General features: G+C 34.7%; 1 protein-coding gene across 1 annotated transcript; it reads left to right on the plus strand.

The window, feature by feature from the left end:
* The first annotated feature begins 1490 nt into the window (after positions 1-1490).
* Positions 1491-23888, plus strand: LOC112045779 (elongation of very long chain fatty acids protein 7). Its single transcript, XM_052882537.1, has 6 exons — positions 1491-1648; positions 15744-15934; positions 16642-16722; positions 17690-17852; positions 20894-21030; positions 21844-23888. The coding sequence occupies exons 1-6, from the start codon at positions 1588-1590 to the stop codon at positions 22201-22203; spliced, it is 993 nt and encodes a 330-aa protein (XP_052738497.1). The 5' UTR covers positions 1491-1587; the 3' UTR covers positions 22204-23888.
* The last annotated feature ends 1888 nt before the right edge of the window (positions 23889-25776 follow it).

Consider the following 25776-nt stretch of genomic DNA (forward strand, 5'->3'; position numbering starts at 1 on the left):
TCCTAAAAAAAAATATAGTAATTAAAAATATTAATGTCAGAAAAACTCATATTCAACGTTTCCCTTTTTTGGTTGTGAGTTACCAGTTAATTTTTTTGTTTAATAATTATTTATTTGAGTTTTTCTTAATCATAATTAAACAAAAGCGAACTTAATCCATCCATCTTCCTTGTTGATGAATGTTAAATTCGCTTAACATAACATAAGGTATGTTGCATATTGTTTATCGCTTGCAAAAAAACAATTAACTTTAGTAGAATACGGATCACAGTCCCCTGACGCGAGTATATCATTTTTACCCTTCCCAAAAAAGCGCACAACACCGCCAAAAAAGTTTTCACTTCAATATATTATAATACGCAAAGATATTTTATACTAGCGGACGCCTGCGACTTCGTCCGCGTTAAATTCAGTTTTTCACAAATCCCGCGGAAATCATGGATTTTTCCGGGATGAAAAGGAGCCTATGTGTTACACTAGAGTATAATCTATTTCTATTCCAAATTTCAGCCAAATCACTTCAGTAACCGCAGCGTAAAAGAGGAACAAACATACTTACACACTTACACACAAACTTTCGCCTTTACAATATTAGTGTGATTAGAAATCAAAACTGAGGCGGACAAATGTGCATAATATTGTCTTAATTCGCTTAATAAACACCGAACACAATGTCGAGTTGTGTTAGGAAGTGTAAAAACTATACAGGTATACATAAATATTATAATGTAAATAAACACAAATTGTGGATGTGTGTGTGCGCTCAGTAGAGTCGCTAAATTTGGATTACTTTTTGTGTTGATTTTCTAGGCGCATAATACATCTATAGTGTGAAATAATCAATGGTAATACGAGTATATACTCGTATTTCATAAATTTTCAAATGACTTGTGTTGCTGTCCAAGGTAAAGTACCTTTTTTGGTACCAAAGCCCAGGTCGATTTAGCCGTTCCAGAGGAACAGGTAGACTGAAATTATAAAAAAGTTTATTACCGTACTGTACCGTACCACTAGTACCGTGTACCTACTATAATAGACACAGACAGACACTACAATTTTATAAGTTAGACCAGCAGACGCCACGCGGTTTCACCCGTGTAGTTCCCGTCCTCAAAGAAATACAGGGATAAAATATAGCCCATAGCACCGAGGATAGTACAGCTTTCCAACCGTGAAAGAATTTTTCAAATCGGTTCAATAATATCGGAGCCTATTCAACTTTTTGCATCATAAAATGGCGGTCAACATCTAACGTAAGCTGAAAAAACTATTATGTTTAATCGTCGTTAATTAATTGACGATTAAAAATAATATTTATCTAATTTCATTGAAAATGAATAATTTAATTTAAACTTTGATTCCTACTAACGTTAAATTATTCTACGAATGTCTAATGTGAACAGACATAACATGGAGCGGTACTGGTCAGTAGGAACCTTTAGACCCACCTGACAATGTGTAAGTCGATGTTAATTAGTTAATTCCGAATTTGCACATTCAATTCGTGCTATCATAACGAAATAATCGTTTCGAACTAAAAGCGATCGCACCGCGTCGCAGAGTGGACGAATTGCGAAATAAGTTAACATGTCGGGCCTAGTGGAAAAAATTAAAGATGGATACCATTTTATGTTGCACGAATTACCCAGTGAGTATTTAAATGTGTAATTTTAATAATTATAATTAATTGATTCAATTTAAATGATTTCTAAACATGTATTTGCGTAAATTATAGTGAAATTATTTAATTGTAATGATTTCCTATTATCATTCGAGATTGTTTAAACGCAATTAATTTGGTCGAATGTTGTTACATTTTTTATAAAACAATAATAGACTTTTAATTGTTATAATCATTATTAGATTATTAGTGAATCAGCAAATCTTTACTTATAATAAAACTCTAACAGGTCCAATTATGTACATCAAAGATATTTTGAAAATTTTTGTTATTATAATCGATACTGATATTTTTTTTGATTTTTCTCTATCTGTCTGTCCATGTTGTATAAATGAATTCAAATGAAACTTAGCACTATTTGAGACAACAATACGAAAAAAGTTATAGAATACTTTTTGTCGTGAAAATTAACTTACAAAGAGATGAAATGAAGATTAAAAGTTTGTAAGGAAAATCCTTTCATTTTTCTAGTTATATTTGTAGAAAATTTAATTGTTAAACCAGAAAAAAATAAAAAATGTAAATAAAAAAAATTTAAATTTTAAATTAAAAAAAGGGTTTAAATTTTTTTTTAATATAAATCTTTCAAATTTGAGTTATATGTTTGTGAAATGATTAATGAACTATTTATATAATATTATTATATAAATAGTCGATTAATCATTTCTATTAATATAATAGGGGTTGAAGGTTAACGAAGTGTTGTTTTTCGCAAAATTGTAAAAGTTCAAGTAACCGTTAGTCTTACGAGTAGGTATTTCTACAAGATTTATTTCGGAGAGTGCATCAGGACGTTTTAATCTAGACACCCCTAAACCATAACACTGCCAGGTAACACAGTAATTTGAATCCTTAAGTATAGGTAATTCTTACAACGCGTTTTGGTTCTTTATTTGAATGCTAGTTATGGAATGCTTCCAATTTCTTACAATTACTTAGTTAATAGATTTTATAGAGAAATTCTTCTTTTTTTTGCATCTATTATTTGTAAATTTTAAAAACCTTAATTAGGGTTAAGTTAATCTTTTTATCTTTTAGTGCCTTGCTTATATTTTTCCTGCTAAGAAATTTAGCGAAAAAACTACTTAATATTGTTTACTACGACATTGTCACGTCCTGTGCAGAAGTTCACCAAAAGCTAAAATTTTCCATAAAAGTTAGCAACAAAATAACGATTAATATGTAAAATCTCTGTGAATACTTTATGCACAGTTTATAACTGATGATAGCGTGTGTAATTTATTTTTATCTATAACTAGCGGACGCCCGCGACTTCATTCGCGAGAAATTTCTCACATATCCCTCAGGAACCATGGAATTTTCCGGGATAAAAAGTAGGTTGTATGTGTACATTGCTCATTAATCTCATCTAAATTCCAGTGAGTCTCATTAAAATGTAAATAAGAAGTTCCAAAGAAACAGCAGACATAAATGTTAAAAAGTTTGTTTGTGTTTTAGTATCGCTTTAAAATAATAAATGACTTTAAAAGTACTTCATATATCAGTAGTGTTTTGAAATCAGACACTTTCATTTTAGTTATTACGAATAGGATCCGAAACTACTGGATTAATTTAAAATTTCTTGCACTAATGTAAAGCTACATTGTGAGCGAGTAACACGAGCTTTAGGTTATTCCTATATTCGCAAGAAAATAAAAATTCAACCATCCAAAACAAAGATGATTTTTAATTCGATGGTGTTGTTCCTGTACAAGTGCGTTCAACCAAAACAAACAAACAAATTAACTCAGCTCTATAATATTAGGATAGATTAGTACGCGGATCTGATGTCAAAAACCCCAAAAAAAACCAAAAGTATATTATAACCAGTAAAGTGGAACGATTTACGTCATAATAGAGGATCCGAATATAAGACGACCTTCGTCAACCTGTTTACTGGATGAAAAGTTTTTTTTTGTATCAAATTAAATATATCAATAAATATATTGCAGAGCGTGATAGCTCATTGGTTATAACCTCTGCCTCCGGTTCCAGAGGATGTGGGTTCTAATCCGGTCAAAGGCATGCACGTCCAACTTTTCAGTTGTGTGCATTTTAAGAAATTAAGTGTCACGTATCTCAAACGGTAAAGGAAAAACATCGTGAGGAAACCTGCATACCTAAGTATTTTCTTAACTCTCTGCGTGTGTAAAGTCTGCCAATCCGCATTGGGCCAGCGTTTCGAACTATTTGCCTAACCCCTCTCATTCTGAGAAGAGACTCGAGCTCAGCAGAGAGCCAAACATGGGTTGTAAATTATGATGATGATATTGCCAATGGGTTGCCTAAGAAATCCAAGTCTAGAATAAGATTAACTAACATTTTTGTTTTACTTTTTACTGTTTTGGTTAATAGACATTCTAATCAAGCGAGCGAAATCTGTAAATTAAGCAAACGTTAGATTTTTTTCTCGTCACAACTGTTGGGTAGGCAGGTACCTATTAGTTAAATAGATACTGTCAACTACCACTAATCTGGTTAATGGATTAAAGTTAAATTCAATTTTCATAACGAACACATGGTATAGGGATGACATTTAAAAAAGAGAAAAAAAAACAACAATGTTTTTTTTTTCTCATTCTCGCAGAAATGCAAGATATCTTTGCACAATTTGATACAGTCGTCTACAAAAATACCACAGTGTGGAGACTCAGCGCGATCTGAACCCGTGGTACTGGAGAATTGGCGCGCGTCACTGTACCAGTAAAGGAAACGATCAAAAATTTTCTGTAGCGAAGATAAAAGTAGTTATTAAGAGCAAATATTCGACCCAAGTCATTATGAAGATCCGGACAGTCTATTTTCTCTCTAAAACTTTACATAATTAGTTATTAATTGTTCGTGAGCTCGTCGCGTCGCCAACGAATTATAACCCAAGTGACGTATTTTCTGTATAGATAGGGATAGTATCCTTGGAGAGGCTAATTGAAAATTTATTCTTGGATTCTGAAAACCATCATAATTTATACACGTGATCTTAGTTCATCATAATAATATCAATGGCATCCAAAATTCCGTCTATTAACGTCATCATAATAAAATATCTAAAAAAATACCATTAAGATATATCATCTCAAAATCTCAAACAATGAATACGGAAGTCAATTAATTGTTTATGATAAGTTTTATTGCCTATTTATATAAATAGTTATGCTAAGTATTATATTCATTTAATATTTTTGTATTTCAAACAGGTATTGTTTTTAAGTTGTAATGTACTCGCATGTACCTTTGGACGTAATCCATACTAATTTTGTACATATATTTAAAAAAAACTGGCCAAGTGCGTGTCTGGCGACGTGCAGTGTAGGGTTCCGTAGATTAAGTTATTGCACTAAAACACCGATACCGATACCCCACACCATGTAATAGACGATAAAAAAGTCATTCTCACTTTGCATGTAGAGGAGGAATATTTTTCTGACGAATAAATGGTGTCTATATTTCGTATTCTTTGAGAGTGGAAATATAGGATTTTTGCGGCATAGACAAAGTTTGGTTTGTTTTCGTCAAATACTTCACTTCACTTCAAGGAAGTGTAGAGAGTAAGTATGGTTTATATTAAGATTTATACACTATAATTTATATTTTGTATTATTATTACTTTTGTATATTTTATATTGGGTAAATACCCTTAAATAAAAATGATTATTATTTTTATTTAAGGGATTATAAATATCATGACCATATTAAAAACCTAATAAAATATTTTAAAAAATATACTTGACGTAAATTTAAAATGGGGAACATAACAAAAACTTAACAAATAAATCCGAAATTCACGTAACTAAAAAGTGTGAGATAAGATAATTAAAGAATATTAAAAAAAATAAAGACATAAGATAATTAAAGAAATAAAAAACCCCGACTGCATAAAATATAAAAACTGAAAAGAAAAAAATAAGCTCATTCCAGAAGAGTAGAAAGCAATTAAAAAACAGTCGGCACCTATTAAAATAATGTTGACTAAAATCATTCTGTCCAATATTGATCCTGACTGTTTTATAATTGCTTTCTACATTCTGGAATGAGCTTGATTTTTTTCTTTTCAGTTTTTATGTTTTATGGAGTCGGGGTTTTTTACTTCTTTAGTTATTTTATTTATTTTTTAAGCTGCTCCGTACTCGATTTCTAGACCTCAATATCCATATGCAAATTATCTTAACTTACCAGCAACTAAAGAGGAAGTTGGGTTAGGTGTTATCCAGAGTAAAAATATGTATTGTAGTCAAATTGTAAAAAATATTCAAATTAAAACAAAATCTGAGCATTTTTTGAATATCGATTACGACCCCTGACCTGTATAATTAATCTATTGAAATTAATTAGGTTGAGAATGTAAAATTTATTGGTCGATGGTCAAAAAAAAACAAATAAAAACGTATTTTGCATTCACACGTCACATTAAAAAGAATATTGACGTATTTGTTAGAGTACTCATACATAATTTCAATGTTAAAAAATTATAGTTCAGTAAACTTTAGACTTTCCAACGCATTCCTTGGAAAGTCTAAAGTTTACTAACCTATACTTTTTTTTTAATTTAGGAACGTTAAGTTACTCAATTTTCTACTATTTGAGGAGTAATTCTAGCAAGAATCCCCTGGATGAGTTCATAGGGGTGACAGGAAGCCTGTGACACCCACAAAAACCCAATCGGCCCTAAAGTTTGAGCCAAATTCTTGTGAGCCCTTAGCCTTAGGTTTTGTCTCTAGAAATGCTTCTGAGCTGCTTTTAGCTTACTTGTCATTAATTACAAAAATGTTCGTATTTTTTTACATTTCACCACTATCCTATTTAAATCAATGTTTCTCGTCTTATGTTACGTTACGTTATTAAGCCATATTCGGCTCACTGCTGAGCTCGAGTCTCCTCTCAGAATGAGAGGGGTTAGGCCAATAGTCTACCACGCTGGCCCAATGGGGATTGGCAGACTTCACACACTTAGAGAATTAAGAAAATTCTCTGGTATGCAGGTTTCCTCACGATGTTTTTCCTTACAGATAACGACACGTGATATTTCATTTCTTAAAATACATACAACTGAAAAGTTGGAGGTGCATGCTCCGAACCGGCTTTGAGTCCACACCCTTCGAAATCACAGGCAGAGGTCATATCCCAGTGGATATCACGGCTCTTTACAGTCGTCTTATGTAATGAAAGTATATTATGTCATATTCTGTAGACTATGGAACCCATTAAAAATCAAAACGAGAAAAAAAATCAACCAACAAGGTCACGTGTTGATGTTGATATTTTATTCATGAAAATGTTGGTTTAATATGGTACATATTATAGAATTAAGCCTTTGTACATTTTACCGTAACTGGTGTATGAATTATCTTAAATAATTAAATACATTTTAACGAAGAAAAAAAAATAATGTTCAGAGTATCAAAATATTTTATTAAAAAAAACTATATTATATAATGATTTATTTATTTTGCTATCATCCGCGAAAATTCGGCGAACCCATTGCAATTGCACGTTGTAGAGTCAACATCTCCTGAGGATGCTCCGGTTTCGGGGTGAAACGTACGTAGAGAGTATTTTGTCGGACCTGGGTGACGTTGTCGCATGGGTTCGCCGAATTTTCGCGGATGATAGCAAAATAAATAAATCATTATATAATCATGATGAACTTCCGCAAAGTAACGCCTGCTTCTATCCAATATTTAAAAAAACTATAATTAAGTATTTTAATTAATACTTAGTATTCCTCTTTACAGCCAGTACTTATTATTTTAACGTAGGTACATTATTATTAATTTTTTTATTAACATATGTTAGTAACGTTCGCCTGCATACCTACAGACATAAGTTTTTTTCCATAAAAGTCCGATCTTTATCCTTTAACGCCGAGTTTAATAAAGCAAGAGTCCGTGAAGGCCCGGTTTACAGATGGTTTTATATAAGTGGAAAGTTTTCCAGCTCATGTTCCTATATTTTCATTTTATTCGTAGCCAATGTGTAATTTAGTAGTACTACTAGAACTTTTAAATTGTCTCGTTTGTTTAGTGGTAAGCCTATGTAGTTTCAGATCACAAGGTCCTAAGTTCGTGAGGAAACCTGCATACCAGAAAACATTTACTTAGTCGAGGTTACTACACTATTGATGAGTTCCTTAACGACAAAGGTGCTTGGAGGCCATTGGATCAGCTTCCACCTTCACACAGGAAATAAGACTATAAGAAATTGTAATTTAATTGTTATCAAATGTAAATTGTAATACTGTATGACTTTTTCAAAAGAGCAACTGTTGAGTTTCTTGCCGGTATCTTCTCAGCAGAACCTGCCTTCCGAACCGGTGGTAGAATCTTTACAAATAGTCAACTGACGTGTCAAAAGTGCTTGTAAACTGAGCCTACTTGAAATAAATGAATTTTGAATTTTGAATTTGAATTTTGAATTTTATTAATTCACTGCGTGTGTGAAGTCTGCTAATGCGCATTGGGCCAGTTTGGTGGATTATTGACCTAACCCCTCTCATTCTGAGAGGAGTTAGGTTGATAATGATGAAGTTCGAATCCTGGGTCGGGCTATACTGCGTTTTCTTTTGTGTAAGAAATTTTCATTTAAAATTCTCAAGAATAGGGAAGTTGGTGGTGTTACTACCCCTGTGCCTCATAGAGCACGTAAAACCATCGGAACCGATCATTATTATTAATATCTGATAGTTGGTCGTTAATGAATTTAACTCATTCACACAATTAATCACGACGTGAAGTGATTTTCAGATAGCATGGGTACGGTGACATTTCGGATTTGAAATAACTAGTAATGTAGTCATAAAATGGAATGAATGAAAAAGTCGATTTAATCGATCTTATCGAGATCATTAATACTGAAGTAAAATTATTCTTTTTGTGACAGTAAATGAAAAACAATACATAGTTTTCTTTTTAAAGAATATTTGCCATATTGTTTATAATATGACCAATATTCCCGTTCCCCTCCAACTAGTCGGGAAAGACTGTATTAAGAGTGGGCACGACAATAGACCAACGGGGCGGGGATCGAACCATCACCCCTCGGTGATGAGTCCGACCGCTCTTACCGTTGAGCTATAGAGACTTTTAAAGTTAAGTTTTTATCTATTTATTTATTAATCAGACACAATATCCTGATGTTCTTCCGACGACGAATCAGATGAATCCATACTGTATCCCGCCCAATATCTAACTCGTTCGCCACTCGATCCAAGATGTTGGCAACGGGCAACAGTGGTTCACCATTCTGTCGTTCTCGCTCAAAGTAATCCCGCAAACGAACTACGAATTCACAGGCTTGACCACCTAGTAGTTAAACATTATCACCTAAGCCCAATGAACTCTCGGCGCGACGCATGGTGAATGTAAGTTTCATCAAGATAGCTGGCATTTTGGCTGGAGGCTACAGCCATGGCTAGTTACTACTATCCGTAGACGCCAAAGACGCAAGACCTACCGCCAAGCGATTTAGCGTTCCGGTACGATGTCGTGTAGAAACCGAAATGAGTGTGGTTTTCATCCTCCTCCTAACAAGTTAGACTGCTTCCATCTTAGATTGCATCATCACTTGTAAAGAATAAAAAAAAATAGCTCACCTAATTTGGTCTTTATTAACAACCTATTAAAATAAATATTAAATCAACTGAAAAATGTCATCTACCTACTATATGATATTCACAAAGGGTTGTTAGTACGCACCGAATGACCTTTGATTAGGTTCAGAGAATTGGTGTACAATTCGTTTAGAAGGGTGAATCTATACTAATATTATAAAGCTAAGAGTTTGTTTGTTTGTTTGTTTGATTGAATGCGCTAATCTTAGGAACTACTGGTCCGATTAGATAAATTCTTTCAGTGTTAGATAGGCCATTTATCGAGGAAGGCTATAGGCTATATATTATCTTCGTTTTCCTACGGGAACGGGAACCACGCGGGTGATACCGCGCGGCGTCTTCTAGTTATCAATATTTTTAAGATTTCGCAATACTTTCGGACTGCACCACATAGATCGTCAAATTCGTACGGCCAAGAATTATTAAATCGAGGTAGGTACACTATTTAACCAAGTTTATATCTTAAACTTGGTTAAATAGTAGCGATAAAGTCTACTTTACTTTGAAGAAAATTGAGGTTTAAATCTTAATTCATGTTTTTATATATATAGCCGGTAAAGTTGTACTTGAATGCTTTTTAATTCGTACCTGATAAAATGTGGAGTGCCTTACAGGCGTCTGTACCTATTCTGTGCAATTTAAGCATTTTTGAGGCAAGACTGACTGATTATTCAATCTACTCTCGAAGCTGCTTAAAATCCTTATGTTTTTTATAACAAGCGCTTCAACTAAGATCAAATAGAATTATCTACAGTCTTAGACTGAATCGTCATGTGAGGTCATTGTCAAGGGTAATTAGGTGATGAATTCCACATAATATTAACATACTAATTTTATGACCTTAATAATTATTGTGAGAATTTTGCTCTATAACTATGTTAAGCCTAAGGTATCGCTATCTTTGTCTCTCACTCTACTTTACATATCTGTCACGCTCTTGCTTATAAGTTTGTCTCTGTCATTTTTGAGTATTATGTTCCAATAAGTATACGCGTATATCACGCATGCTTCGAAGCCCACCAAATATGATTCACGGCTTATGCACTTCACTCTCAATGCTTGAAGCCTACGCCACAGAATACATATTCTGTACACCTATGCATCTACTCGGTTTTCAAGAAATTACGCGTTTTATTTCAAAGCTAAAATTCCGGGGGTTTGACTTTATACATCCACCACACCATAAGCACTACACATACAGAATACTTAATAGTACAAAGTTCTCAGTTCAATACTTAAAGATTTTTTAGTTTTATAAAAAATTATTAACATCTCATCATATTAGTCATAATCTTAACAAATTAGTCATAATATAAAGTCTTAATTATAATCGTTATTAATGACTATGCGTCTCACATCATAAAACATGAACTACAAAGTATTAAATTGCAATTTAATGCTTTTTTTATAAAGGTATTAAAAAAATCCGCTAGCACGTAGCACGATAGCATAGCTAGGGGTAGCACGAGAGGATAAGGCAATATGGTTTGGATGATTTTTTTATTGAAATCACTATCAACTGCAATGTAATTTCGTTTTCATTACCTTTTGCAATGCATTCTGCAATTTATTGATTTTTTAAGTACATCATCTTCCGTAAATTTTTTTATACTCGTAATTATTTACGTTTTGATGAATTTTACGTTGTTGTCAATAGAGATTTCATAATTCGAAGAAAAGCACGAATAAAGAAAATTGTTTTCTTGTTTCGTTTAAGATTGTTTTAAACTTGGTTTTTAAAATTTAGTTTTTTACGTAGTACAAAAACGCAACCCTTATAATCTCACTTGCGCACATTTTAATGTCTGTCTGTTTTCTCCGAATGTACTGGACCAATCCAATTAAAATTTGGTACACATATTAATTCTCGTGACCCAAATACAGGGATCATTATATCGTGAATAGATAAAATTTGAATATGGGGGGATGACATTTGTAATTTGTATCATATTATGTGGAGTTGTTTTTTTTTTATTTTGACGGATTGATAATAAATACATAAATAGGAAATGGGTCCACAGGTCAGTTTTCAAAAGCATGATAGTTTAGCAACGTTCGGAACCCTCGTCACGCGAGTTCAACTCGCACTTGTTATTTAGACGATAAAGGCTAATTAAAAATATTCACAGATAATAAACTATACGCCATGTACCTAATTGCTCACCCATGAACAAGGGCACCCAATACGATTGCCCACTGAATGGCAAAGCTTTGAAACTAAGTTATCATCATTAAAAAATTGCTGGCCAAACTTCATCGCAATAAATTTTTAATGTACTGATATAAGAAACTTTTCATCCAATAAACAAAATGGACGAAGGTCGTTTCTAATTATCACTAATCCATATCGTACGTATCGGACGCATCGCATCAAACGGTCTTTTAATTTTACGGTAAATAAAATCAGTTCGATGCGATCAGTGGACGCAGTTGCATGACTTTCCAGTTTGATGCGACCAGTGGACGCACTTGCATGACTTTCCAGTTTGATGCGATCAGTGGAAGCACTTGCATGACTTTACAGTTTGATGCGATCAGTGGAAGCACTTGCATGACTTTACAGTTTGATGCGATCAGTGGAAGCACTTGCATGACTTTACAGTTTGATGCGATCAGTGGAAGCACTTGCATGACTTTACAGTTTGATGCGATCAGTGGAAGCACTTGCATGACTTTACAGTTTGATGCGATCAGTGGAAGCACTTGCATGACTTTACAGTTTGATGCGATCAGTGGAAGCACTTGCATGACTTTACAGTTTGATGCGATCAGTGGAAGCACTTGCATGACTTTACAGTTTGATGCGATCAGTGGAAGCACTTGCATGACTTTACAGTTTGATGCGATCAGTGGAAGCACTTGCATGACTTTACAGTTTGATGCGATCAGTGGAAGCACTTGCATGACTTTACAGTTTGATGCGATCAGTGGAAGCACTTGCATGACTTTACAGTTTGATGCGATCAGTGGAAGCACTTGCATGACTTTACAGTTTGATGCGATCAGTGGAAGCACTTGCATGACTTTACAGTTTGATGCGATCAGTGGAAGCACTTGCATGACTTTACAGTTTGATGCGATCAGTGGAAGCACTTGCATGACTTTACAGTTTGATGCGATCAGTGGAAGCACTTGCATGACTTTACAGTTTGATGCGATCAGTGGAAGCACTTGCATGACTTTACAGTTTGATGCGATCAGTGGAAGCACTTGCATGACTTTACAGTTTGATGCGATCAGTGGAAGCACTTGCATGACTTTACAGTTTGATGCGATCAGTGGAAGCACTTGCATGACTTTACAGTTTGATGCGATCAGTGGAAGCACTTGCATGACTTTACAGTTTGATGCGATCAGTGGAAGCACTTGCATGACTTTACAGTTTGATGCGATCAGTGGAAGCACTTGCATGACTTTACAGTTTGATGCGATCAGTGGAAGCACTTGCATGACTTTACAGTTTGATGCGATCAGTGGAAGCACTTGCATGACTTTACAGTTTGATGCGATCAGTGGAAGCACTTGCATGACTTTACAGTTTGATGCGATCAGTGGAAGCACTTGCATGACTTTACAGTTTGATGCGATCAGTGGACGCACTTGCATGACTTTCTCTACAAAGATTGCTAAAATACGTTTGCGTCTGATGAGTACGACGCGGATCTGTGGACGCCTGCCGTAATACGGATCTTCTCCTTTTAATTAGGTTCCTTCGAGGTGTTAATGTATAAACGTAGGAGTCCACTTATCCGCATAGTACACATCGGACGCATCGCATCAAACGGATTTTTAATTTTCTGTAAGATTAAATCCGTTCGATGTGGATCAGTGGACGCACTTGTGTATCATCATTATCATCATCATCATCATCATCATTAACAGCGGATGGACGTCCACTGCTGGGCATAGGCCTCTTGCATGAACTTCCAAACAAAACAGTCCCGAGCCGCGAGCATCCAGCGGCTCCCTGCAACCCACTTGATGTCCTCATTCCGCCTAGTGGGGGGTCGACCAATACTGCGCTGTCCGGTGCGGAGTCGCTATTCCAGCACCTTGGGACCCCAACGTCCATCGGCTCTTTGGTTCTTCTGCGGATCTCCTCATTTCTGATTCGATCAGTCTGAGAAACCCCAATCTCGCTCGCTCTATCGCCCGCTGAGTGACTTTGAACCTTTTTATGAGGGCTACAATTAGCGACCAGGTCTCGGGCACTCGTATAACTTTCTATAAAAATAATACTAAAACCCGTTTTATGATTTAAGAAATAAAAACTTAGTTTCGACGCACTAGCGACATATCTAATAGTATAAAATCTTTGTGTTTGACTGTACAACTCGTTGTTCCCTGACACTATTAAATTTCATTGTACAAGACTCTGAACTCTTAACACTGATTAAAAATCAATGCCAAGTTTCGATTTAATGTTTTGTTTTAATTACTATAAGTGACGAGCCGTGATAGCCCAGTGGATATGACCTCTGCCTCCGATTCTGGAGGGCGTAGGTTCGAATCCGGTCCGGGACATGTACCTCCAACTTTTCAGTTGTGTGCATTTTAAGAAATTAAATATCACGTGCCTCAAACGGTGAAGGAAAACATCGTGAGGAAACCTGCATACCAGAGAATTTCTTAATTATCTGCGTGTGTGAAGTCTGCCAATCCGCATTGGGCCAGCGTGGTGGACTATTGGCCTAACCCCTCTCATTCTGAGAGGAGACTCGAGCTCAGCAGTGAGCCGTATATGGGTTGACAACGTAATCACTATAAGTACTGTACTTTCTATAGATGTAGCTATACTGAAGGTCTTTGCTCCTGGTACGTACACTATTTACAAAATTAATTGAAATTTTATAGTTATCAAAATAATCATACTAGGAACTTATTTTAAGGATCGATCTCTTGTGTATTTTAAATAACCTTGGCTTTCTTTCTTTCTTAAAATGATATATTTTAAGAAAGATAAAAATAAAATCTGTACGATTTTCGAAAGTTACCCTCGATTCCTCCTCCTCCTTATCATCAGATCATGACAATAGGACCGCCATGGAAGTATACTCTTTCAAACAAAAGAAACATCGCTGGACATAAATGAAAAAAAAAACATACATACAGCCGAACATAGAACCTCCTCCTTTTTGGAAGTCGGTAAAAATTTAAAGAGCCTATCTAATTACTACACTTTACCAAGCCAAAAATACCTTTAAATAAAACCAGTAATCGTATAACTACTTATATTTCTGGTTTTACTGCACCGAAGGGCGCAAACAATTTAACATTCGTAAAAACAAGTTAATATTAATTAGTTTAAGCGAGTTTATATAATTAAGTAGTTGACTCGACAATCACTGTTCTGTCGTCTACATTTCTTTCATACAACAAATGCAAATGAATAATAGGCGGTAAGAGAGTGAAAAATATATAATTATGAACGATTTAATATATTAATGTACGTAAAAGAATGTTATAAAATTTTTTTTTGTCTCAGAATGAAATTGTGACGCTGGTTTTCATGCCTAAAAATATACAAAAATAATCATTAAAATCGGTTAAACTTACGCTGTAACACGTGATTTTTATGTAGCAGAATTATTTCGAAAAGAAAATATACATAAATAAAGTATATTTAAAGTAAACTAAATACTCCTGAATCACTTGAGTAGATACTGAAAAGGATAATGTATTTGTATAAGTAAGTTGACACCTAATTAATGTCTACTATTCATCATCATCATCATCATCATCATCATCATCATCATCATCATCATCACCATCATATCAGCCGATGGACGTCCACTGCAGGACATAGGCCTTTTGTAGGGATTTCTAAACATCACGATACTGAGCCACCTGCATCCACCGAATCCCTGACTCGTTTGATGTCGTCAATCCACCTGGTGGGGGGTCGAGCAACACTGCGCTTACCAGTGTGGGGTCGCCATTCCAGCACCTTGGGACCCCAAGGTCCATCGGCTCTTCGAACTATGTGTCCCGCCCATTGCCACATGTCTTCTATTACCAGCTATAAATATCGATTTTATTAATGCATTTGACAAAGTATACCAGGGTCTCCCAAACTTTCAAACAAACGGAATATGCACCAAACAATACAAATAAGTACGTTTTGTTTTATGGAAATACCTTAAACCTAATAACATTTTGTATTTGAACAGTCGAACTGTTAAGTTAAATCGTCCGTGTGGAAAATTAGCTTTACAGTTTTTTTACCTGAAATTTCGAATTGATTAAACTGTACGATTAAAACTGTGCAGTTATATTTGAAGGTCTGTAGCCCCTTTTACCGAAGTATAACAATAAATTCATTTTCGTGAATCCAGGCGCCTTCATTGTCTCCAAAGCCAATGACTCCCAACGGATGTAACCTGAGGGTCAGGAGTATTGCATAAATAATTTTAACTTTTTAAAAATTAATTAGTTAATAATTCGAATATTTTTTTCCAGGTCCCGTAACCAAGGACTGGTTCCTAGTCGGCCGACCATACCAGATCATCAGCATATTAGTTGTATATTTAATCTTCTCAACACGACTGGGCCCTTGGTACATGAGAAATAAGAAATCCTACGACTTGAAAACAGTGATCAAATATTATAATTTATTTCAAATTTTGGCCTGTTTATACCTTTTCTATCAGGTAAGATGTAAATAATATCTAAGGCTGGTCTCCCACGGAGATATTCCAAGCAACGCAACTGCAATGCAAACTACAGGATGGCAACTACCCCAGTTAGAAAATGAAATAAAGAGGTCAACCTCGGAATGCTGCAGGCTATATTTTGCCCTCATCTCAAAAACGGTCGGGCTTCATGAGCTATAGCAAATTTTATGTTTTATTTTTTTATGATAAATCTTAACACAATTGGAGCTTTTTTTCACCTTGAATAACCTTCGAGGAAAACTTATAAGATTTTGAAACAACATATAGAACACCATAATGAAGGTGTATACGAATTTATAACTTATTATCTCTCATTCCAAAGCTAAATCCTTATATGACCAAGATATTTCAATTAGCGTGTGACTGTCATTAGACGCATCGCATCGTGACAAATAATAGCAAAAATGTATGGAAATGACATGACAAGTGACGTGTATTAGCATACGCGTATCAAACATGAGTCGCTTGCGGATCGTCTCGTGAGCGAACGGCCTAAAAGCCAGCCGTATACATATTGGTGGAATCGAATTCAGTTTTTTAAGTACACCTTGGTTCTCCGTTGACATACGAAAGTTACGGCTCAAAACTTAAGTGTTTCTCACAGACACTGATATTATAAATAAATAAAAAAAACGATTGTTGTTTTCTGCAATTATCAATTTACTTTGTTTCATTTATTTCAGGGCATGGATTATCTTTTAGCGAAAGAATTTTCAATACTCTGTCAAGCTGTCGACGATCCGAAATCACAAAGGGCGTATAATGTAAGTTTTCTATTTTGTCAATTGATTTGATGTTTATTTTAATAGGTTAATAATAAAGACCGAAATAGTGAATAGGTCAGCAGCAGTTCACTATCTTTGATGTAGGATAGTAGAATACGAAATTGAGATTTTACGTAAAAATGGCATGCGGTGCTTACAAAGTTTACTGGTGGATATCACACAGTAGGTAAATGACATTTAAATAGGTTTATAATAAAGACCAAAATAGTGAATAGGCCAGCAGCAGACATATTCACTATCTTTGACGTAGGCTAGTAGAGATATACAAAATTGAGATGCAAAGCATCAAAGCGGCACGATTCAAACCGCGTTTAGATCGTGCCGCGTTGTAACGTTGTAAGACCAGCTCATGACTAAGGGTCGCGTATGGGTTTGAAACTAGTCGGGTATACTCCGATGTTGTATCATTGACTTTTAGCCGTGTTTCATAATTAATTCATGTGGTCAATACCGGCTGTGTGTGACAAAAATGAACTAAAAAGCGAAAAATAACATCGTATGTGCTACTTTCTGATTACTTTAAAAAATGAATAAATAAATATATTAAATAAAAATTATAGAAATATAACACGAGTTGAATTAGAACCTCCTCCTTTTAAATATTCGATAGAAGTAGGCGTTACTTTGCGGAAGTTCATCATGATTTATTTATTTTGCTATCATCCGCGAAAAGCCGACGAATTCATGCGACAACGTCACTCAGGTCCGACAAAATACACTCTACGTAGGTACGTTTACCCCGAAACCGTAGCATCCTCAGGAGATGTTGACTCTACAACGTTGCAATTACACGTTGTAGAGTATTTTGTCGGACCTGGGTGACGTTGTCGCGTGGGTTCGTCGGCTTTTCGCGGATGATATCAAAATAAATAAATCATTATATAATCTCCTCTTTTTTTTGAAGTCTGTTAGAAAACAATTGATATTTTTTTTATTTGTACTTCAGATAGCGTCTGCGGCGTGGTACTACTTCATCATCAAGGTGATAGACCTCCTCGACACCGTGTTCTTCGTGTTGAGGAAGTCGGACAGACAGATCACATCGCTGCACCTGCACCACCACACACTCATGCCCATTGCAAGCTGGATAGGAATGACTTACTTCCCAGGTTAGTATGCTATGATACCGACTCGTAAATCTATGGCCATGATATACTTTTTTCATCATAACAGCCGATGGACGTCCACATGGATGGACATAGGCCTTTTGTAGGGACTTCCAAACATCACGATACTGAGCCACCTGCATCCAGCGAATCCCTGCGACTCGCTTGATGTCGTCAGTCCAACTACACACAGCGGGCGATGGAACGAGCTATGTTAGGAGTATCTCTGCGTGATCGAATCAGAAATGAGGAGATCCGCAGAAGAACCAAAGTCACAGCTCAACGAGTTGCGAAGCTGAAGTGGCAATGGGCGGGGCACATAGTTCGAAGAGCCGATGGATACTTTTTTGCGTTATATAAAATACTAGCTGACGCCGCGCCGTTTCACCCGCGTGATTCCAGATGCCGTAGGAATACTGGAATGAAATATAAATTACAGCCTTCCTTGATAAATGGGCTATCTAACACTGAAAGAATTTTTCAAATCGGACCAGTAGTTCCTGAGATTAGTGCGTTCAAGTAAACAAAAAAAACTCTTTCACTATAGAATATTAGAATAGTTGTATTATATTTATTTAAAACAATTCTGTACGAAATTAAAAAACCGGACTAGTACGAGTCGAGTGAGAAGAGACACAGGTTTCCACACCAAGTAGATGAGGGTTCCGTACAAAGTTAAATACGTTTATTACATACTTTAAATATAGATATTTATAACGATTTCATTAAAAATGTGTAGTTTTCATATTTTTCCCATACTTTTTAAGAAACAAGATTACTTGCCAAATTTCATACTTCTAGGTCAATGATAAGTAGGTATTATGGATTATTTCCTATTATGGATAATTATGGATAATTCCCTTGAGGATATTCATTTATGCATTTAAAACAGCCGTTTCTTTTTTTTAACTTAAAAGTTCGATTTTTTTAAAGTTAAAAGGGACTGTTTATGTATATATATATATGGATTATATTATGGTTTTATTTAAAATGGAAACATGTGCACGTTCCCGAGATACAGGGTCTTGACAGACAGACACACGGACAACGAAGTGATCACGGCTTCTGGTTCTGTAAGCAGCAGCAGAGTAACTGTTGAGTTTCTTGCCGGTATCTTCTCAGCAGAACCTGCCTTCCGAACCGGTGGTAGAATCTTTACAAATAGTCAACTGACGTGTCAAAAGTGCTTGTAAACTGAGCCTACTTGAAATAAATGATTTTTGATTTGATTTGATCTGTTTTACGGTACTCTAAAAATGCAGAAGTGGCAGTCTAACATCCTATACCTACTCTTCTTCTAATCTGTATGAATGTATTCTAATCTCAATAACGTAATAGTTATTTTGTTTTCCTTATTACGGCTTAAAGACAAAAAAAACAAGACATATTTAATTCGGTTAATTATTAGTTGGATTAGCATGTCTTACGAACAGTAATTAATTTTATGCAACAAAAAAATAATCAACTACCTACCTAATGTACTCTACATACTTACTAGTTGGTTCCTCATTCGTTCACAAAAGTCCTTCGTATTAAATGTTATAGTTACGAAAATTTATGCTTAAATAAATATACAATGTATATAAATAACAGTGGCGTAGCGTGCCGTGGAGGGGCCCTGTATCAAAATTAGTTAGGGAGGCCCAAATGAACGGTAAAGATTTCTCACAAAAGAAACAAAAAATTACAGTGAACCAATGAATGTTTCCAACTTTTGGGCGCATTCTTAACCAGGGAAAAAAGAGATTGTCGATTACTTACATTTTACTAATGTGTGTTTTCACATATAAGGGGCACCTGTAGTCCGGGGGCCCCATATCATTAATAGGTAGCTACGCCCCTGATAAATAAATATGTAATGGTACATGGAATGGGTTGCCAGGGGTTAAAATTTGTCGAGAAATAAAAATTAGCAATTATTCAAAATGCATTTTGAAAAATTATCTACAAAATATCGTTGACTACAGTTAGAATATGAAATGTAATAAAAAGAACATGAAAGCATATCCTAATAAAAAATCTTAGACGATTTCGTGGGCGTCTGGTAGTAAGCAAATAAAAATACATAAACGGTATGTGCTCGTTTCGAGTGTTTTCGCTACGCGTGTTCTTTAAAAAAGAGCTTGAAAAAATTAAATTCTGTGCAATCTAAGGGCAGAATAAACAAAATACTAATTTATAAAGGATTATTACACGAATGACGAATTTCTAAAGGATAAAATATGTTTTTATATAAAAAAATGTCACTTAATATAAAAATGTCATACAATTTCTTTTTTAAATTTATTTTTTGGACTTTGTTTCTTTTGAATATTATTAGTATTATTTTATTATTTCTTTATACTCGTAGAAACTCTTGCACGCCTATTACACAGATTGTGATTGAGACACACAAATTAAATAACTGTACATTACCGCATTCTGGCATTATAGCGGGTTTTGTGCGATAGTCGGGCAACTATCGCTCATCTGATTTCAACTATTTTTCTAAAATACGTTGTTTTGCAGTACTAATTACGTTTATCTTTTAAAATTAGTTTGTTTAATAATGATTCCCACCAATAAATTAGTTTATATAGCTCCAATCTCAGACCAATTATTGTATAGGACCTGCCTCGCTAGATATTACTTTTCTGTCAAAGTATATGATCAACGATCTAATGCGATTATACAAACTGTCTCTATATAATCGGTGTTAAATAGTTGTAATCGTGTTCATCGTTTAAAGAGCTCCGTAAAATACCTTTTTGTGTAATTGAATGGTGTAAAAATCGGACAAAAACTTCTAGTTTAGTACAAGATATATACAAAATCTAAGCTCGTTTTACTCAGAAAATGACAGACAATTTTGTTCGTGGCAATGAGTGCGATACAGGTCCTTCTATAATTGGTCTGAGGCTCCAATACACAACCTATAAGAAATTGGTAACTTTAGTACCCACGGGCGGTTTACCCGTTTCTCTCGCGGGAAGCAACACATAGAGGAATTTGCGCAAATATGGCGGTTACACAGGTCATTTGATAAGTGGTTATTTCTATTGCAGGTGGGCAAGCAGCTCTGATGGCCACGCTGAACTCCCTGGTGCACGCCGTCATGTACACGTACTACTACCTGGCGGGACTCGGAGACAACTACAAGAAGTATTTGTGGTGGAAAAGACACGTTACAGAAATGCAATTGGTAATGAGATACCTTTATTTGAATTTTAATGATATGAACTACACGATGGGTCATCACTGCCTCATGAAATGGTCGATGAGATTGCTATTGGCGACGGTTGCAATGCGACGTTCAGATGGGCATTTGCGTAACTTGATCGAATCCGTTTGACAGTAAATTCAATCCAGAATCTTTTCATAATCAAACTGGCAGTTTTTATTGTGATTTGATATTACTTTGACATATTGTTCATTAAATGGAGCTTTCAAACAGATCCGATCTAGTTATGCAATTGCCCTCTTTTCCATTTGTAGTTAAATCAGTGGATAGTTGAAGCCTCTGCGTCACTGTAATTATTAACTTTGTACTATACATTATGTTTATTATACGATTCGAGCCGTCCATATCTCTTGTTGTGTAATTCTTTATGGGTTACTTGGGATAGGAGAGGAGAGTTACTTGAGTGGAAAAGGGGGGTGTTTGATGTCAGTCAAAGGTACTTTTAACCCTACACACATCGTTCACAAGTGCGTGACTCCGCTCAAAGTCATTCTCTGCCATTCTAGGGTTACAGTTTGATTTGTTAATTAAGTCGTCCTAACAAGTGTTGTAACCTTTGTTCGACATTAGTTTTGTTATATTTGTAATCACTTTTGAGTTCTATAATACTTATAACTTGAAAATATATATTTACTTATTTTATTTACAACATTATTGTCATACCCCGCACCACTTTATAAGGAAACTGCGTTCAGCAATTTGCTATAAAGAAGCAAATTCAATCTAAGTTATTATCCTGTCAATGAGTTTCTATATCAATGTGTATTGTTCCAGATACAATTTGTAATTGTGGGATTGCACGCACTAAACAGCTTGTTCTACGAATGCGGTTACCCGACGTGGATAAAAATTGGAATGATCATGTACGCCGGCATATTCATAAACATGTTCGGCCAATTCTACTACAATTGCTACATAGTAAAAAAGCACCAAAAGACTGAAAAAGTTACGAATGGAACAGAAAAAATAAGTAAAGAAAATCACGAAAACGGAGGAGAAGCAAATGGGAAAAGCAATGGATTCAAAAATGAGAAGGCATCCAATGGTGAAACTGTGACTAGTGTTTATAAGAATGGAAAGGACGCGCAAGCCAAAATCAGCAATGGACTTAGTAGTCATTTGAAAACACATTAATGTAGTTGTTTATACTTAAGTCTGATGTATAAGGTAATGAATGAACCCGAATTTGTCCGGGTAGCGGAAATTAGTTAATTATTAGAATTACAATTATCTGAAACTTTTAACACCCGGCTAAGTCTCACAGTTTGGTAGTATAAAGTCAATACAGTTTGAAGGACTTTGACATCTCATTTATTTACGAGTATCAAGTCCTTACAAAATATAATACTATTATAAAATTCAATCCTCCTGCTGCGGGATATTTGAGTGCCCAAGCAACCGGTGGTCAGGGCTCCATAGTTAGGACCTTCCTCACAATACGTGCCGTCTCAAGAATCACTGCCTTCTGTATCCGCCCTTTGATCCAGCAGTCAGCTTATGAGACATTATTATTGTTTTATGAGGTATCATCATAGTAATCTTAGTTGTGGACTTAGGAACTATTTTTTTCCCGTATCCTACTAATATTATAAACGCGAAAGTTTGAATGGATGTATGTTTGTTTGGATGTTTTGTTAATCTTTAACGCCGCTACTACTGAAGCGATTTGGCGGAAATTTGAAGTAGAGATAGATTATAGCCTGGATTAACACATAGGCTATTATATTTATATTAACACATTTCTAGAAAATTGCGGACGAAGTCGCGGGCGTTCGCTATTTTTTAATAAATGGGAGTTTTATTGGTTTATTCACAAGCCGAATTATAATCTCTACAGAGGACTTAAAAGATTTAGTTGCAGGTATATTAGTGCCAGGATTTTATTGTGATTTAGTGACCCTGATTTTTGATTTCATGGAAAATAGTGAGATGTACAATGAAAATCGTTTACGCCCAATATTGCCGTAAATATTTTTGTAACGTTGATCTGCTTGAGTCTGCCAATCCACGTTGGGCCAGCATGGTGGATTAGCCTAACCCCTCTCATTCTGAGTGGATACTTGTGCTCAACAGTGAGCCGAATATGGATTGTAATGATGAGGTCACTTTATTTTGATGTAGTTTTAATCAATGTTTGTATATGTGTTACATAACTATAAAATGGTCTATATTGAAGCATTGTGAAGAGTCTAGACTCTAAATAAGGAGTGAGTCTCGCCCTTGTAATGCGCGGCTAAACCAGACTGTTAATTATGATGATGAAATATTTTGTTAAATAAAACATTTAAACTTACTTTTAGCTTCAATGTTTGAGCTTTTAATCTCTGCACGATTTAATGACGAACATAACGTGTGGGAATTGTTAAAGGGAACGAAAATATTCGAATTTTCGTTATGTGGTCCCTCAGATTGCTTATGACGGCTAATATCCCCATTCTGTTTCGATGTGAAATTGCAACCAAGCAACTTTTATTGAATAATAGGCTAGTTGACACTTTTTTTTAAATGGTCTTAAATTGATATATAACTTTCTACTAGATTGAAAAATATTTTTTACATATTTTATTTGAGACGTGATTACGTGATTTTAGTATGTACTTGACAATACGATCCAAAACGCCAACCATGACAGTCTATATTTCAACTGTTACACGACGACACTATAATCAATCCCTTACAATCGGAGCGTTTGACAAAAATATTAGTTAACAATTAGTTTCACATTTAGTACATCAAGTGTATCAGTGACGTCACAAAATGGACAACAGTTTGATGTTTGGAAAATTTGAAAAAATACGTGATATTTAAATTAGGTTTTTTAATAAATTTAAAAAAAAATTAAGAAATTTTTTTTATTAATTGATATCGATAAATTTCGGACCGTCAACTATCTACTCTATTGAATAATAAAAAAGTCATGTGCTATTTTTTGTCCTATGTACTTTTATTTAATAAATGTAGATCGAAGCATGTAGTCAAGTGTCAAGCCTATATTTCGTATAAACAAATTGATACTCGTATTTATCATTAGGTCAATTTATAAGTAAGTTTTTTTTGAACTTCATTAATAAATTAAATATATAGACATTTCCTACCAAAAAACCGTGTCATAACATTATCATAACGGAAAAATAGATGAGCGGATTTTCATGGAGCGGAAGATCAAATTAAATTATGTTAGGTTAGGCTAGGTACTTACTTAGGCACTTACATAATAATATGTATAATATTATTATGTAAGTGAGGAATATTTGAATGCGATATTATTTCTTCCACAAATTGTTGTAAGTATGCAATATTATTTATAATAAATCATACTATTTTAAACGCTTTTTATTTCTATATAATAATTTAACCTCTTTACTACGTAAAGCATGTAGGATATATTCAAACTACAAAAAAGTGACCCTTCGTATTCGGAAGATATCATTTAAGGTCATCCAATAGTATTGCTAAGGCGGGAATATACATTATTTACTCTCCCATATCTGAATTGAAGCCTTTTTTTAATGATAAATTAAAAAAAAAATTGCTACCATAACAAAAGTTTTGCAAAATAACTTTTTAAAACCTGCCAAGTGCAAGTCGGGCCACGCGCAGTGTAAGATTCCGTAGACTAAATTAGCAACAGAAACCCTTATTTAATGCAAAAATACTGATAACGATACCCCACACGATGGGATAGGCATTAAAAATCATCCTCACTTTGCATATAGGTAAGGAACCAGAAGGTGACGGTTTCTTCTTAACAGAACCTGCCTTCCGAATCGGTGGTAGAATCTTTACAAATAGTCAACTGACGAATCAAAATTGCTTGTAAACTGCGCCTACTTGAAATAAATGAATTTTGAATTTTTTTGAACCCCTAAAATTGTTTTTTCAAATTTTCTTTTTACCACTTTATAGACGTAATTAATATACATACCAATACCAATATGAGTAGGAGTAGGGTAGTGTAGGATGGGGATAGGTATAGATAGAAGTGCACATAAGTCAAAGCTTGACCGGGTCCGGTAGTAGAATAATATATTCTATGAGGAACTGTAATTTGGACGGCCTAATTTTAAACTTGATGCCTACCTTGTTTTCTATCGCTACGTAGTTTATGAAATGTATAACTTGATATTAAGACTCGTGTCTCTTGTATAGAACTGGTAGTTCCTGGTAGTACTTCCCCCAGAGACTACACGCGCTAATAGCCATGTTACTCTTTTTAACCTATTTCAAAAAAGGAGGAGGTTATCAATTCAGGTCGGAATCTTTTTTTTATAATTTTAGTTTCACAATGTTAAAATACCTATAATTATTGACTTACTCAAACAGTCCTTAATCTCCTTGTGGAAATTTTATAGCAAATAACACCTTACACATAAAATGTTAAAAAAGCTAAAGTTTATTTATTGTTTTAGCGACTACCTTGCGATTACCTTGATTGTTTTATATCATCATGCTGGACTGTAAGAAACTTTAAATTAGGCATTTTAAAGTATTATAATGCCTTATTAGGTAAGCATAAATATACTTAAAAACCTGAAAGGATCAAATATCTAATGCAAATATACAATACATTATCATGATGTTGTTGGTTCATAACTCTCGCTACTACTAATAACTCATGTAAAGAGTTTAGTGTCAAAAACCAAAAGTTGTCTGTGTAAATGTCATTATAAAGCTGAAAATAAAAACATACATTATAAAAATTAGTTG

The sequence above is a fragment of the Bicyclus anynana genome, chromosome 7 (assembly GCF_947172395.1).
Source record: "Bicyclus anynana chromosome 7, ilBicAnyn1.1, whole genome shotgun sequence".
Taxonomy (NCBI): Eukaryota; Metazoa; Arthropoda; class Insecta; order Lepidoptera; family Nymphalidae; genus Bicyclus; species Bicyclus anynana.